Genomic DNA, 12,602 nt, shown 5'->3' with positions numbered 1-12,602 from the left:
GAACCAGGCCCAAAAATAAAACTATAACCTTATGAAAGCATACCTATTAATTTTAATAGATGGACGTGTATTTTCTAAGCTTCTAGGCAAGAAAAAACAGAAGTGATTAACATGGAACACTCACCTAGCAAACGTCAAACCTATTCCATTGTCTGCAAACCTAAAAGAAAGTTCAAAGCTTCAGTCAGGTTTTCTGGATTATCCTGTATTAAGCTCCCGTAAGAGCTATGCACTGAAGAAAGCCTGAATTTTTCTATTAATGGAATTTAGAATCACCACACACTTAAAAACTCTTATAAAAATGTTGCTGTTAAAAAAAAAAAAAAAAATCAAGTAATTTTATATGTATTTTAAGCAGGAACATGAGAATTTCAGGGAAACCACAGATATCTCAGTATAAATTTACTGTCTCTACCAACTTTTAGACTTCTTTTCATTACATAGTTTCTTTTTGACGTTTAAGGCAGTTTCTCATTTAATCCCATATAAACTTGTTTCATTTAAAGTAGTGGGATGATATGAAAGCAGTTCAAGATACAGAGAAGTTCCTTGAGTGAAGCATCAATCTTCTCTTATAACCCTGTTGTAATGCACTTTCATAAACAAAGCTTCAGGGCAAACTTCTTAACAACGCGCAGCTGTTTGCTTCCAGATACCTACCCGGAGTTTTGAATGAGGATATCCCCTCCCCTGACCCAGGCCCCATGATCATTGTTTTTGAAAGAGATTAATCTGTCAATCAGGGCAGCAACTCGAGGCTTTTCAGGGTCTGCGTCTTGATGGGGTCGAAACCTGGGACAGACAAAAACCCAAACACTCAGTATAAGAATGCTGATGGTTTTACACATGTCATATGTTGGCCTGAGCAAGCCTGAAAGATAAACACTCATGCTCATCTGATGGGCAAAATCCACTCTGCTTCATGCTTGGAATGACAGAAGCCAAAACCAGGTGCAATTCTAGCTTCCTATTTCTGGAAAAGTGACTTCAGATTATAATGAAGCAGCAGCACAAAAATTCTCTTTTCCAGTAACTTTCACAGGCTTTTGCTCAATCTCCCTAAGTTTCTTTAGCTGCACCTCATCTCCTTTTATCCCCTTGCTTTTCCTTTTTGCCCTCCCCAAAGTATTCTCTCCCCACTTGTATTGCAGCAGTAATTGTGAACGTTTGATGGAGGGAATTAAAGCTCCTTAGAAGAATATGCAGGGATGACACGCACTACACCAAAAAAAGAGCTGGAGGTTTGTCTAACTGCTCCTTCAAATCTTTAAAACTCTTCTGATGTTGAGGAGTGCTCTTTCTTTGAGCATACCTGAGATATTTTTCTATTCCAACCTAGACATTCTGCATTGCTACCGAGATGGTCTCATATGGTAAGCTATGCCTGGAATTTATTTTAGACAACAGGAAGAAACAGCCTGATTAAAGACTGGTGGAAGCTTTCACTTGATTATCCACAAGATGCCAGAGAAAAATTCATACATTAAAAAAAATTATGAAAATGCATTTTGAACGAGTAAAGATATCTATGTCCCTTATCCTGATCACCTTGTACTCTGACTTGGATCTGCCCCTTCCCTCCCTTAGGGGAGGAACGGGACAACAGGTGAATGTTTTTTGACAGTCTTAGGCTCCTCAATTAACATTTAAACCCCTCCAGTTTAGTTCCATGAACAATGATTAGTGGTCTAATACAGTTAGAGTGCCTCATTACTTCTTTAGCTGCTGTGAAATGTGAACCCCAGATCACGCACTGAGTTTCTCACACACTCTGTTGATGCCCTGCCAACGCACTAGATTCTCAGATGGCATTTTGCTACTCATATGTTCCTCTTGACTACCTGTTATAACAGAAGTAATCCACAAGGATCATATCGGTTTTCTGTCAAAACTTTGAACTAGAGAGTTCATTTCCAAATCATGAAGTATCGAGCATCACCAAAATGGGGAACTTTCCTCTCTGTATATGTAACTATCACTGAATTATCCTCACCTTAAACACACGTCAAGCCAAAATAAAGATAATCTTATTAACTATATTGTCAGTCTTAATCCTTAGTTGTCACAACAAAATGTTGACAGATACAGTTATCCAGTACTGTCATGTGACCACTATCCCAGGCTATTTTATCTGAAGTTCAGGACAAAACTAACCAGGCACAGCATAACCTGGAATTTTCCTAGACTCACCATTATTTTCTCTCACTTCGTAAACTAAAGAAAATGTGGTTGATTGTACTATCTCTGCAAATAGCCTTCAGTAAACCTGTACCACTGAGCTATGATCTCCAAGTCTAGAAGGTACAGCAGAAAGCATTCAGCAGTAGGAAAGCCAAGTGGATGTATTACTTGGCCCTATTAAGACTTTTCCTAACAACTGTTTAGAACTGAGTCATAAATCAGAAGAGCAAATTTTAAAGTAAGACTTTACTTTTAGAAGCAACTCCAGAAAATACTTTAAGCATGACAGTAGAGCATGTTTAAAACAACGTCTTCTAAGAGGCTGAAAACTACCCTGAGAAAGGGCTCAGAAAAAACTGCCAACTCCTTTAAGGAACACGATGCTTTATTGTTTCCAAAACAGATGAGGGACATTAATATATATTAACTTTTTTTTATTTACTAATTATTATATTATTTCAAAAATGTTGTTCTTCACATGAACGTAAGAGCAATCTTAGAACTTTGCCATTTTTCACCCATTTGAAAAACAGTATCTTTTACCTTGCATTGTTGTCCAAACAAAGATATTCTCTGGGATCATCAACACTAGCATTAGTCGTTTTAACACCCTTATCAATGAACAAACCAGCCTGAAACAAGCAAGGAAAGAAAATTCATACTATCCAAAACTAAAGATAGAGTAAACATTAAATTTCTAAAATAAGCTTTACACTGCATTCAATACATGTATTAGTATATAAATTTCAGTTTGGCCTTAACTGATATATTGTCTAAGGGAAAACCAGCATCTGTCTATGCTAATTTGGGCAGAGGAAAAGAACTGCCTGGGATTAAAAAAAAGAAAAGTAATGGAAAATCATTAAAGTTAATTTCAGATCTCCTTCACAACATCTAATTATTTGAGGTTTGACACTTATTTCCAGATGCTGTTCTGGAAAATATGGAAGTCAATCTTGTGGTGAATTCAAAATGTTGTCACAAATGGAAAAAAAAAAAAACAAAAAACAAACCAAACAACTGCTGTGAAAAATGTTTTGTATTTTACTTTAAAACTAAACAAACTACCTTCACCACCAAAGCTGATTTTTGCCCAATCAAGTTGAAACTCAATAATCCACTATGAAACAATTTACTTGAGAAAATAAAAGCAGAAGGTAGCACTTGTGTTATTTAACCTAAATTACATGCACAAATACCTTCAGCTACTTTCACCTCTGATCCAAACCATGATTACAGTTGAGTGCTTGTACACAAGTAGATCCTCAGATCTGCTTTTTTAACATGGAATTTTAGTGCAAACTGCTACCTTGTATAAAGATAATACAAACCATACAGCTGAAACTTTTTTCCTAACAATGCACTTTTGTGTTCAGTATGTTTTAATTTCAATCTAAACAAATACCCTACAGTCCCAAACACACCATTAACATAACTTCTAAAAAACAGTGCGTCATTTCTTTGTATTCCAGACACCTGACTGTCAAGTAAAATCAGTTTCACTTGGTAAAAAAAAAAACCAAAAAAACAAAAAACAAATATCCAACCCTGAACCTGAACTTTATTAGGTAAACTTCAAACACAGATAAGTATTTGAAGTTAGGTGGCTTTTTAAATATCGTTATTTTTATATATACATATACACACCCACACGGAACAGCTAGATTCCAAATGAAATCATTAATAAGACTTTAACTTCACTTGGCTGAATGTGGAAAAGATACTACAGTTACATTAATAAAATAATACTGCATGCCTGTATCTAGGCTGAGGACTCTAAGAAAAAACTGTTGCCAGCGGCTGGGCTTCTCAAGGCAATCTGGAAGCTTAATCTCTAGTCAGAGACTGTGCCACCATGTGCAAACACCCGAATTACTCTATATTAGAAACCCAGGAAAAAACAAGTCAGAGCTGTTCCAGGAAGCTATTAGATCAATGGCAACTGTAATAAACTTTGATGCTTCAAAGGTTAGCTTTCTTCACAGTAGAAAACAATGCCATCAGTAAGAGTAGCATCTGAAATACTACTTCTCAGAAAATTTATTTTATTAGAAGTAATAATTGATTTTAGTTTTTTGTGTCTTAGAGGATATTAAACACAGTGAATACATAAAATGTGGCAAGAAACTGTACACATGATGACTATCCACTGTTCTACAATACTTAAATAGAATCATGCAGTTCAAACACAGCATGAATCCACCACCTAACCAGCTTAAAATGTAAACATGCAAGCCCTAATATAAAAGTTACAAACAAAATAACTTTATTTTTTTTAATTAAATAATACAATACCTTAAAATTAGAATGAACCCTGTTGTTATAGAAGATTCCAAGGGGTGTAAGCTCTGACTTGGTTTCAATGGCTAAACTATGAGAATCTCCTGTAGCAACCCTGTGAAACAAATACCATATTCCAGCATCCTGAAAGTAAGGAGAGAATTATATTACTTGTGAGTCTGATACTACAATCAGAGCTGATGTATCTAAACACAAAATAAGTGTATGCTACATTGAACTTGGATATTTTAAGTAAGAAAGAGAGTGAGAACGTAGCCCAAACCAACTGTGCATAATGGAAATTTTTTTTTTTTTTTTTTTTCAAAATAAAGTGTCTGAACAGCTACCTAGTGAGAAAGCAGAAGTTTGCAACTAAGGCTATATTCTAGCGAATAATATGCACTAAAAAGTTTTTGCTTCTCAGTGAAGACATGTAACACCACACACTTAAGATCCTCTAATATTTCAAATCAGAAAAGTGTCAGAATTAATGCAATTTTTGCATTTCAGTTATATTTCATCACACATTCGAATTTCCTTTGTCTACTAGTAAATCATACCATTTACAGTAAAACACTCAAAACCCCTCCTCTCCTTACTGTTACATTCTGACTAAGATTTGTTCATCTCTGCTCACATCAGAATTTAATGACACAGCCAAAAAACCCACAAGAGCTTTCAGAAGAAGGGAAAAAAGCACATCAAGAAGCCTGGCCAGTTCAGAGCACTATGCCAATAACATGCAGTAATAATTTCAGCATCTGTTCATTTTCTCCACTTCAACATCCCTGCTCTTAAAGAAGCTGGATTTATCTGCTAAATGAGACCTATAAAAGTTTCCCTTTCAACCACATCTGGGTTCACAAGAGGTGGCACCATGACAGAACCTGCATAGCAGATACCTACAAACATGAAAGATTTTCCCTGACCACATGCTCTGTATCTTTATAAAATAAAATTTTTAAAATGCATAAGGAACATTAAAGGGTTAAACAGTAGCTAAAGAAACACTGCCTTCCAAGTGCTCTATCCCATGAAAAGTAGTCATCATTATCATCCTGATTAAGAAACATGGAGAAAGCCAATTCACTCCAGCTTAAAAGATTTCACGCATTTCACTCTGAGAATATACTCATTTTCCAAACAGTCCTGGAAATTCTGCTTCTCAGTAACATATTCCCATCCGTAATGATGACACACTTTGACATTTCTGGTGATTAACAATTCCAAAGCAAATGTGGATGTTCCATTAATAAAAATACCAAAATCTTACTTCACATATAATTAAATACAGTTCTGTGCTTGGCAGGCTCAAGTAATTTTTATCCAAAACACATCTTGATGCTTGGAAAAAAGTTTAATAAACTTGAAAGCTCCTTAAGCACTTGCAAACATTCAGAAAAACGAAAAAGTTTTTTCTCTCATATACAGCTCAAACAAAAGAAACATCTATTGCTGATACACCCTAACAATAGGATTCATTGTGTAATGAAGGAGCTGGGAGGGAGGGCGGGCAATGGGATTATTTTATTTGCTTGTGAATTGTTAAAGTTTATACCAGCAAAAGCTCTACAGTGCAGAGTTTCTAACAACACAGTTGAAGTATTCTCTTTCTGAAACATAGTAAGCATACTAATGTGTTTACATCCATGCAAGGGAGGTATTACTGGGATATACTAGAGAGGCAGAAAACAACCTTGCAGGTTTTTTAAGCACCATATCAAGGAAGCTGTTTCCTTTATCTTAGCCTGCAATGCTAAAACAAAGTTAAGGAATATTACATAAAGCAGGAAAACTGAAAAGACATTGCATTGGGAAAAGAATTGGTTTGATTCCATAACTGTATCCAGATCCTTCTCAGTGGTAGAGAGTCAACTAGAAAAGTTTGTAAAAAACAAACAATCAAACAAAAAAAAAACTCACACAAACAAACCAAACCAAAAGCAAAAAAGCCAGGCCAAACAAAAGGCAGAACAAAATTTTCTAAATTTGTTTTGTAGTCAATATTTCAGCTAATTTAAATATTTTGAATCCTGTTCTATTAATAACAGTTTATCAGGTATTCTGTGCCTAAGAATACACTGGCACACACTCGTATTTTACTTTCTGCACTGGACCCTCTGCAACAAAACCAAAAACCTTTGCTATTTTCCATTCCCACTGATCTCTTAAAAAAAATCCACTCAAAACCATGCACATCGCATCCTCCCATCCAATGTAGAACAGATTCCAGCCCCCTCCTCCACAACATGTACTGAGTAGTTCAGCTTTACTTTGAAGCATCTATGGCAAGAGATTTGCACTAAAATAAGGTTCACAAGTAAAAATGTATCAGCCATCACTGATGGGAAACAAGCTCCTAACAACTGACAATAGAAGTGTTTTAGCTGTTTCTTACACAATTAGCATTTTTTTGTAGTCATTTTCATTCCAATGACTACAGCTATGAAGACAAATCTTGCAGAGCACACAGCACGCTCATCATAATCTACAGAAAATACAGAAACCTTAATGTGAAATGCAGTAGTTCTTTGGAAATTTATTTATTCTACATAGACATTGACATTATTGCCAGGTCCATTAATTACAAAGAGGAACAGATTTCCTCTGTTCCAGCCAGAACAAAGATTTTTGGCATCTCTTAAGTGCACACCTAGACAGACCCTGCACTTAAACATATTCATATATAAAAAAGAAAAGCATATGTATTTTTGCAGTGCAAATGTTACAAGTTTTACAAATACCAGTGGCATGAGTAGTTTGTGTTGAATTACATCCATATACCTCACCTGTGAACCTGCTGCTGCATTATTTATAAGATGATTGTTGGGATGAGAGATCCAGAATGTTGAAACTGCCCTGAAATATTATTCAGAAATAAGTTATTATGGAATAGCTCTAGTCCCTACATAACAAGCACATCAGAAAAAGCTGAACTGATACCTGAAGCCACTACTTCACATATGAAGTATGAAAAAAAAAAATGAAAAAATATGAAAAAAAAAATGAAAAAAAAAAATCCCCCCCCCCCCCCATATTTAGAAGTCAAAAATGTTTCTTTTTAGTTCAGTGCACAGTATTTTATTTAGTGTTGTAGATACTCCGTGCAATGATAAACTGTTTTAATAAGCTTCTACAAGAGATAAGTAGTATACAGAAAAACTAGCGGTGACAACTTGAGAATGTGCATGCCTTTATACAGAGGTAAAGACGTGGCCTGAAAAGTCTGTTGAACAAGTATAACAAGAAACAACAGTCGTCCTACAGAACAACCGTTTTTCTTTCTCCTTAATGAAAGACTAAATGCTATTTTTTTTTAAAATACCACTACTACGTGAACTACATTTAGAAGGTGTCTGCATTCCCTAAATTATACACAAAAATGTTCCCGTCTGTATATTGTCAAGAGATCATCATCAGCTTAGCCGCTGAAGCTGGTTCAGTTTTACTTTTTCGCCATTAAATACTCACATGCAGTCTGTGGTTGGCACTGGGACATAACTTCCATACACTTTATCCCTAATACCAATACACATGCTGCTGTTTCTATCTGTAGGAAGAAGAGTGCCTGGTTTTGTGACTAGCCCAAGGTTGTGGAACAAAGTATTCCTCTGCTCAATGCCATCTTCTGTGAAGAAACAGTGACCTAGTGTGTCATAGCCAATGGTGTCCTTTATCTGCAGAAATACAAGTTCACTATGTCAGTAGTAATAGCATTTACTGAGATTTATTTGACAAGTACCATCTAGTTTTACTATCTTGGCACAGCTGCAGAGTGAAGCTTCAGTATCAGCAGTTCAGATGATTCAAGCACACAGTTTTATTTATCCCTTACAAACACACTACTATGTCTGGGGAGATTAGCTGCCTGAAATAATCTGAAAAAAACAGAATGGTGAGATCTGTTTAAATAAGTTACTGTTTACACTTGTTCACTGATTTGTTGCTATAAAAAAAAATATTGGTGAGCATTAAAACTTTAAGAAGGGAGGGGACTATTTTTGCTCTGAATGCTCTTTATAATATTTATTTCAACACATTATGTTTTATACTCCTTGCACCTACCAGCAAGCCATTAGTTGCATGAACAGTCACACATCTGGAGAAACAGTGATGAATGGAAAGACCTTCCAGGTAAGTCTTAAAACTATAGCCTCCTTTTTCATCCACATCCCCACAAAGGTGAAAGTGAACAGGGTAACTTCCAATCTGCTGCTGGCCCATTTGCTTCAATTCCACATAGGAGATATGAACAGATGTAAAATTCTTCAAAATCTAAGAATAAAATGAGAAGTCCAGAGTGAATAACCAACTATTTGCTTTTTAACCAATGGAAATTTAGGTTAATACATCATCTATACCAGATGTACAGAAGTTAGATGTACACAGTTACCACAGGCCAACACAATAAAAGTTAGAGCAATCATTACTGTCTTGCTTTATATCCTGCCTTACAGAACAGTATCCTTCATAAATAACTGTAAAAGCCAAATCTCCATGTGGCTAAAACAGCAATTTTCACCAGACATGCTGCCACACTATACTGTTCAGTTTTTATCAGTGGACATGTTAAATATTCTTTACGTATAACCATGTACTGTCCAAATTAACAGAAGTCACCCACATCAAAGCCTGTCTATACTGAAGCTGTACCAGCGTGGCCCACCTGGGACAGGCTTAGTTGAATAAAATCACAGAATACTACAGATTCAAAGGAACCTCTTGAGATACCTGGTCCAATCACCAGCTCAGCACAGGCTCAGCTTAAAGACAGCTGCTCAGCACATTGCCCAAGGAACACTTCCAGCCACAGAGACGCTCACATGATGTCCATCGGTTCTTCCCTCCCATTTTCCTGGTATCTAAGCAGAACTTGCCTTCTAGAAGCTTGGTCCCATTGCCTCTTGTCCTATCACTGTGCACCTCCAAGAATTACTCTGGCCTATCTGAACCCTCCCCAGTGCCTGAAGACAGCAAGGAGATCCCTCTTCTCCACCTTCACCACACAAAACAAGCCTTCTCCTCTCAGCTCCTCCACTCATCATCACATACTCCCACACACCACCTTCACAGGACGCACCCCAGTGCATCTACACCTTCTTAGCAATGGAAACACAAAACTGGATACAGCACTCCAGAGGAACTTCTTTATTAAGGAAGATATGAAATTGCCTTCAGAATCATACAACTTCACCGTAACACTATCCAATACAGAGTAAAAACATAATGGGGCTGTACCAGTAGGACAGTAAGCAAACGTATTTTCTTCCACCTAACCTGCTATGAAAACAGAAACCAAATGCAACAGCTAAACTGCAAGGAGCTAAGATGAAAAAAAACATATTTTTTTTTTGTCCTTTAATTGACTTACCTGTACTGGGCATTTATCAAAAATATCAAAAATAACCACTTTCAAATGCACTTTGTCCTCTAGGGAAATTAGTAATATGGACCTTTTTTTTTTTCTCCCCTTTCTCTAATTGCGCTCCTAAGATCTGTATGCCTAAAATACAGTGGGATGGTAAAAACCAGGCATCCCTGAGATTTCCAACTCTTAACGTTTAAAAGCACTAATGTAAAACTACAGTCCAACGCCTCTCCTCACTGCCACTAAGGCTCCTTTATGCTACTGTCCCAGTGACCAGCAGAAAATTCAGGATGATCAAAACCCCTGAGACCATTAACATTTGTTAGTGCCTCGGCTCCCTGTGCTTGAGCACACAAGATAAACATAAACCGAAAGTGCTTTTAGTGCTGAAGTCGAGGTTTGGCAGCAGACACTCAGTTTACTCTGGACAGTCTCTTGGGAACAGTTTAACAACTTTGATGACTCAAAATGTTTGTTTTCTGTTCTATCTTCCAGACATCTGAGGGGTCTGCTGTATTTGTGCTATTGTGACAATCAAGGTCATGCTTTGCAAGTTTCACAGCTTGTCATTATCTTCTTTCATTATATTATCTTAAACACAAAAGAGTGCCTTGAGCCCACCTACTTCTCTTCCACAAAACAAAAGCTGCCACACAGTAGGGAAAGGGCATATTTTCTTTCCCACCATTATGTCTACCACTATAAAACTAAAATCTGAATCCAAACGTATCAGAAAGAGAGATTTAAACTATGAGCATCACATAATGAGCACAAATACATTTGCATTTAAAATACAAGGCCTCAAACTTCTCCAGCATCAGTGAAGAGCCGATACACTGCTGCTCAAACCTTTCATCTAAAAACGTGAATACGAGTTTAAATATTAGTTTCTGTAACACTACTTTCCCACAGCTTTCTTGCTATTTATGGCAATAAAATAGATTAGAAGCAGTTTCCTTTACAGAACCTTAGAACTTTTGATTTTAACATAAATAAAAAAACACCATGATCCAACTCAGTTTCTTTCCTCTCCACGCCACTAATGTCCAATTTCAGATAAGGCAGATCTCTAGGATTCAATGCTCATCACTTGGGGAGGGAGAAAGGCAGCAAAAGGGGAGAATACAGAGAAAAGGGCCATCAAACTTTATTCTGCAATATTACAGAATGCACGTGCATGGATATCACCTGTAAAGGTTTAATCCCTGCCATACAATGTTGCAATATATGCTGAATACTTCTACCACGTTTCATGCATTGATATCCCTTCCTCTAATTCTGCAGACTGTCTTGATGAGCTAAATTTAATTTTGGGAAAGTTGAGAACAAAGTCCCTTCTACACAAAGCAGCTGTACGAATTGAGGTTATTTACGTTTCCAAATCCCTCCAAACTTAGCATGAATTTTTTGCCCTCAATATGAGCTTACATGACAGAAAGGTATTTTTAAATGTTTTTCAGACCTTGATATGTCCACCAAATGTATCGTAATTGAAGAACTGACACTCCTTCTCACGATAGCAGGTATTTTCTGTCTCCCCCTTGATTAAGATGTTCCTCGTAAGAACTCCGACTTCTGCCCTCATGTCTACTCCATCAATAACTTCTCCTACATGAGGAAACTGAGGATTTTCTGTCCAAAAACAGTTTTGAAGGGGAGGGGGGAAAAAAAAAAAAAAAAAGAAAAAAGTTGTCATTGATTAAAAACAAAACTAACTTCTTTTATATAAGCAAACTAATGGTAGCAACAAACCCCATTCATTCTGATACCTTAACATACTGTTCTCTCTTGGCTTGTCTTACACTAAGACACACAAAAAGCGTGTATTTGGTAGTTGGTAAGTATTAACCCAGCTAACACCAAGCAAATTCCCCACTTCCAGACTGTAGCAGACTCAGCGATAGTTAAGCATCTTGCAGATGATGAATCAAGTATGCTACTCCACGTTTCCTTCCAAGACAAAGTGCTGTCTATATACTTTCCATTTTAGTAAGACAACAAATCCTAAACAAATCCCAACATTATTTGCCATCTTAATTTCAGTCCAATAGTTTGTGAACAGAATGGGTAAAATACAAATAAAAGTTTAAGTTAATCCAATGTATCTAGAAAATTTTTAATGATATAAAGATGCAGACATGCTTTAAAAGCAAAAAAGCTACTGGTGGCTTAACCTATTCAAAATCAAAAACACAGTAAGAACAGAAAATGAAGCCAAAACACCTTTAGAAAATACTGTATTCATCCCACTCTGAAAGAAAAATGGATTTGCTTTCCTAACTAAACTTGCTCTTTCCTAGATAACTATTCTGAGGACACATTAGCTAAAACTAGGGAAAACAAGATACTCTGATTTTACTCTGTTCTTCCAAAGAAACAATCAATTTGTCTATGCAAACGCATAAAATTACCTGGTCCTGTAAACCTTAAAAAAAATGTATTTATGTGTTTATCTTTTTAAAAGATTGTTCCCCTCCTTTACTGTTTGTTTTTCTTCCCTATTTATGGATTCCCTGAGTACAGACTGGCACTATCCCTTCGAAGCTTACAATACAACATAAGCCTAAACTGATCATTACCACAATATGAAGCACAACCAAGAGCAGTACTAATTCTGTACCTGCTGTTGAGAATTTATAAAGGCAATAGATGTCTAAATGGGACTACACTCCTCTCCATGAAAGCTTACCTATTGTTTTTATTGTTTTTTCCTGTGTTTGAGTAGCATGCACAAAAGGGCCAAAATAGCTAAAAACTTAGCAAAAAAATACAA

At 36.4% G+C, this 12,602-nt stretch overlaps 1 protein-coding gene across 4 annotated transcripts in view; it reads right to left on the bottom strand.

Moving 5' to 3' along the window:
* CEMIP2 (cell migration inducing hyaluronidase 2) overlaps positions 1 to 12,602 on the bottom strand; it is a 49,929-nt gene that overhangs the window by 11,682 nt on the left and 25,645 nt on the right. For all 4 annotated transcript variants that reach the window (XM_033010327.2, XM_033010342.2, XM_042787864.1 and 1 more), the window contains exons 7-14: positions 11,292 to 11,461; positions 8,527 to 8,736; positions 7,933 to 8,138; positions 7,251 to 7,320; positions 4,477 to 4,605; positions 2,725 to 2,813; positions 661 to 792; positions 125 to 160 (exon numbers count right to left, since the gene is read on the bottom strand). In XM_033010327.2, coding sequence (XP_032866218.1) covers positions 125 to 160; positions 661 to 792; positions 2,725 to 2,813; positions 4,477 to 4,605; positions 7,251 to 7,320; positions 7,933 to 8,138; positions 8,527 to 8,736; positions 11,292 to 11,461 — 1,042 coding nt within the window. The remainder of the gene's footprint in view (positions 1 to 124; positions 161 to 660; positions 793 to 2,724; positions 2,814 to 4,476; positions 4,606 to 7,250; positions 7,321 to 7,932; positions 8,139 to 8,526; positions 8,737 to 11,291; positions 11,462 to 12,602) is intronic.

Source organism: Tyto alba, unplaced genomic scaffold, assembly GCF_018691265.1.
Source record: "Tyto alba isolate M040663 unplaced genomic scaffold, T.alba_DEE_v4.0 Super-Scaffold_13, whole genome shotgun sequence".
NCBI lineage: Eukaryota > Metazoa > Chordata > Aves > Strigiformes > Tytonidae > Tyto > Tyto alba.
This window is presented reverse-complemented; position numbering and strand designations above follow the sequence as displayed.